Below are 4,688 nucleotides of genomic sequence, written 5' to 3'. Positions count from 1 at the left end.
ACCTACTGTTGCCCAGGCTGTAATGCAGTGGCACAATCTTGGCTCACCACAACCTCCATCTCCCAGGTTCAAGCGATTCTCCTGCCTCAGCCTCCTGAGTAGCTGGGATTACAGGTGCACACCACTATGCCCAGCTAATTTTTGTATTTTTAGTAAAGACGGGTTTTCACCATGTTGGTCAGGCTGGACTCAAAACGCCTGCATGATCCACCCGCCTCGGCCTCCCAGAGTGCTGGGATTACAGGCGTGAGCCACCATGCCCGGCATTTTCATATTTCTTTATGTAACACAATAGTTGTATCACACCAATAAAAATATTAACATTTAGGTATATTAAAACAGTATGACATGACATATGGGAATGCCAGAAACCCAGATCTGATCTTAGGGTCGCTTACAGTCCCCTGCTTTTTTTAAACACACAGTTTTGTATCCCTAAAAAGGTAGTTATTCAATTAAATTAGATGCTAAAGATCTGTATTCTGTACATCATCATCACCTTGCCACCTGTCCCAAAGTGGCCTCTGTTGTTAGCCCTCAACTTTCCCTGCTTGACTTGTTGATTTGATTTACAAACAATAGATCGGATGCATTTCCCCTACAAAAGCTCTGTCTGCAATGACCCTCCCTTTCCAGGAAGTGTTAAACATGCTGAAGGAAAGCAAAGCAGACATCTTCGTTGACCCAGTTCTTCATACAGCTTGTGCCCTGGACATTAAACACCACTGTGCAGCCATCACCCCTGGCCGCGGGCGTCGTAAGTCTCTGTGTTCACTCTAATCCTGTCTGAACTCTCTTGGGAAGAGCAAAGACTCCCTCTTAGACATCAGTTGCAGCTACTGTGGTCTGTAGCTATAACCCAGTCACAGACAGCATTCCCAGGGGACCTGAGTGATGCCAAAACTAGGCGTTTGTGGCATCATGAAATTAGGAATAAGCTGCAGGTTTCAACTGACCTAGTCATGACCAGAGCTGAAGATTTGATGAGAAGGGAGAGTTGAGGTATTTATCAGGGAAGCAGGAGTTAAATCATCATCATGGTCCTTTTCTCTACCCAAACCAAAAACCGCTTCATACACTTCCTCAGTGGCCACAGTGGACTCAGTAGATAGGTTCTCTGAGGAGCGAGCCAAAGCAGGTGTGAAAGTTCTTTCTGAGCCACGCATGCCCAAATAAAGCTAAGAGAAGTTATTTGGTTTTGTTTTATTTTTATTTATTTATTTTTTTTTTGAGACAGTCTCTCTGTTGCCCAGGCTGGAGTGTGGTGGCATGATCTTGGCTCACTGCAACCTCCGCCTGCTGGGTTCAAGTGATTTTTCCCATCTCACCCTCCTGAGTAGCTGAGACTGCAGGCACCCCCCACCATGCCTAGCTAATTTTTATATTTTTTAGTAGAGACAGGGTTTTGCCATGTTGGCCAGGGTAGTTTCAAACTCCTGACCACAAGTGATCTACCCACCTCTGCCTCCCAAAGTGCTGGGATTACAGCCATGAGCCTCTGCGCCCAGCCTGTTTTTGTTTTAATGTTTTGAGACAAGGTCTTACTATATTGTAGTCTCAAACTCCTGGGCTCAAGGGACCTTCCTGCCTCAGCCTTCCGAGGCTGAGGATTACAGGGGCTTGCCACCACATCTGGCTCTTAAAAATAAGGAGGTTTGAAGAGAGACTTTGGATGCCAGCCCTGGAGGTTACATGTCATTTCTCTCCATCGTTGGATCCTGGGTCAAGTTTCCTAGTATGTCTTTAACTTTGTTGAACCTACAGATCTGAATCTGGTGGTTGTGGATCCTTTTCCCCAACTTTACAGGAATTTCTCTATTCTGCAGTTTCAGGTCCTTCCTATTACTTGTTTCCTCCCACAGAAATGTCCTGTCTCATGGAAGCACTGGAGGATAAGCGGGTGAGGCTACAACCTGAGTGCAAAAAACGCCTCAATGACCGGATTGAAATGTGGAGTTATGCAGCAAAGGTAAGGACCAAGAAAATCTCCTTTTTAAAAAAAAAAAAAAAAACTATATGGAACACTTCACCAATTTGCATGTCATCCTTGAACAAAGGCCATGCTGCTCTTCTCACTGTGGTTGTCCAGTCTCTTTTAGATATTGTACTGGCCTTATCCGTATCATGAGACTCTCAGTAAGTGTGTTTGAAAACGTGGTCGGTGTGTTTTTAAAATTCTTTGGCTGTCCATGAGCCTGGAGCCGTCTCCCTGTAGGTTGGGCTGTCTGCAAGGCTTTGCCAGGGCCACCCGTTTCTTGCTTCGCCCACGGTTCATAACTGAAAAGTGAGTCACCCAAAGAGAAAAGAGATGTCACACCCATGCAAAAGAAAGAAATCCAGCCTCGCCTGTCTTGAAGCTTGTTTTTACCGTTTTACACAGTCTTTAGGAGAAAAATATGTATGTGAGGCCAGTACTCATCTGGTCTGGAACATGGAGAAGAAGGGGATGAAGAGACTGCAGACCACTCATGAATGTGTATGATACCCAGGCTCTTGGGCTAGGGAAAGTTTTTCGCACAGAGGTTCAGCCTCAGTGAGAAGAATAGCAGTTCTTCTTGTGTATACATTGCTTTGTAGTTGACGTAACACTTTGGTGGACATTTTATCTCATTTGAAACTTGAAACCCTGTGAGGTAAGTAGAATGCCTTCTTCCTCACTCTACGCTGAAGGAAACTGATGTCAGAGGTCATGACTTGCCCAAAGTCCCTCAGGTTTTTAGATCCATGCTTTTGTATCAACTAACATTGGGATAGACATTTGCAGTGACCTAAGATCTAGAGAGTAACTCCAGGACTGCCCCTACTTCTAGCCATTTCTTTTATCATCCATGTACTTCCAAGTCAAGGGGAACAAGGCAAGAGGAACAATCAGAGAAAGTCTTCATAGCTAGACAGCAGGAAGCTGCAGGGCAGGGCTCCTGTATATCACAGTCGTCAGCACTCTCCTCACCCTTCTCCCAAGGGAAGAAAGCCGCCTTTGAAGCCCATGGCTCAGGGAAGCAGCAGCAGGAGATGCTTTGTTAGTTCATTCTCCCTCATTATGTCCACTCCTTTGAGCTGTGTGTTACTGCTTCAGAGTGACTCAGAGTAACTCACAGCTTGTTTTGTGTTGGCAGCTATTGGAGCTCAAATCTCATTCATCTCACTCTTCTCCACTCTGTCTGTGTATATGATATGAGCATAGAAACAGCCCAGATGCCTCTGGGGCAAACCATCTCAGCAGCCGGAATTGGATGCAGAAGAATAGGGGCATGTGCACCTGGGGACCCTTTCGATCCTGATTCTGCCATAGTGGGCTACCATTGAGGTCTGCTGGGGAAAGTAGTGAAAAACTGAGGGTGAAGAGTAGCTGAGGTTAAAGTATAAATGTCCACAAGTGAGGGCAATTAACCGTATTCTGTCAATATAAGTTATGTTTATGGTGTAGTGGCATGAACATGGCTCACTGCAGCCTCGAACTCCTGGGGTCAAATGATCCATTTTGAGTAGCTGGGACCACAGGCCATGCCACCACACTCAGCTACTTTTTAAATTTTTTGTGGAGACGAGATTTTGTTTGTTGTCTAGGCGGGTCTCAGCCTGCACATTGTTTTTGCTGTGGGAAATGCTTATGGTATAATGGTGAGTGAAAAAAGTCGAAATACAGGCTGGGTATGGTGGCTCACACCTCTTAGCCCAGCACCTTGGGAGACTGAGGCAGGAGGATCGCTTGAGCCTAGGAGTTTGAGACCAGCTTGGGCAACATAGGGAGACCACATCTCTACAGAGTTTTGTTTTTTTTCTTGAGATGGTGTTTCACTCTTGTTGCCCAGGCTGGAGTACAGTGGTGCAATCTCAGCTCACTGCAACCTCCACCTCCCAGGTTCAAATGATTCTCCCACCTCAGACTCCCGAGTAGCTGGGATTACAGGTGTGTGTCGCTACACTTGGCTAATTTTTGTATTTTTAGTAGAGATGGGGGTTTCGCCATGTTGACCAGGCTGGTCTCGAACTCTTGACCTCAGGTGATCTGCCTCTGTGGCCTCCAGACCAGAAAAAAAATTGTTTTAATTAGCTAGGCATGGTGGTGCACTTGTAGGCTGAGGTAAGAGGATCCCTTGAGCCCAGGAGTTTGAGGCTGCAGCGAGCTGTGATCACATCACTGTATGCCATCCTGGGCAACAGAGTGAGATCCCAGCTCACTGAAGAAAAAAAAAAAAGCCAAAATATAGAATTTACAAAACGTAGAATATACAAAACAATCTCATCTTTTCTCTTTGTTTTTTAAAGAAAGGCAGCAAACGAAGTTAAAGGACACAAATCAAAAGATAGAAGAACCCATAGCCTTTAACCACGTTCACCCCTGGGCCAGTGATTCTCCATCCAGAGTACAGGAGTGGTGAAAGCTGCCTGCTTGGCTTGGTGTGAGCACTAAATGAGAGAGGGCAGGGGGAGCCCTTTGTCCAAGGCCCAACACATCTTCAGTGTTGTGATGTTAGTGGAGATCACTGTGACGGAATTGTGGGTGACCGCACTACTTTGTATCTTTCTGTATTTCTACTTTTGTGCAGTAGACATGAATATAGTTTTATGATCAGGAAAAAGTTGTAGCTTTGTGTTGATTTTTCTTTTTCTTTTTTTTTTTTTTGAGACGGAGTTTCACACATGTTACCCAGGCTGGAGTGCAATGGCGCGATCTCGGCTCACCG

At 45.5% G+C, this 4,688-nt stretch overlaps 1 protein-coding gene across 1 annotated transcript in view; it reads left to right on the top strand.

The window, feature by feature from the left end:
• The window catches only part of GLG1 (golgi glycoprotein 1), a 172,549-nt gene that overhangs the window by 165,784 nt on the left and 2,077 nt on the right, over positions 1-4,688 (top strand). Inside the window, exons 24-25 of the mRNA XM_017516258.2 lie at positions 637-757; positions 1,863-1,969. Coding sequence (XP_017371747.1) covers positions 637-757; positions 1,863-1,969 — 228 coding nt within the window. The remainder of the gene's footprint in view (positions 1-636; positions 758-1,862; positions 1,970-4,688) is intronic.

This window comes from Cebus imitator, unplaced genomic scaffold (assembly GCF_001604975.1).
Source record: "Cebus imitator isolate Cc_AM_T3 unplaced genomic scaffold, Cebus_imitator-1.0 Scaffold577, whole genome shotgun sequence".
Taxonomy (NCBI): domain Eukaryota; kingdom Metazoa; phylum Chordata; class Mammalia; order Primates; family Cebidae; genus Cebus; species Cebus imitator.
The sequence above is the reverse complement of the archived record's forward strand: the minus strand, read 5'-3'. Positions and strand labels throughout refer to the sequence as shown.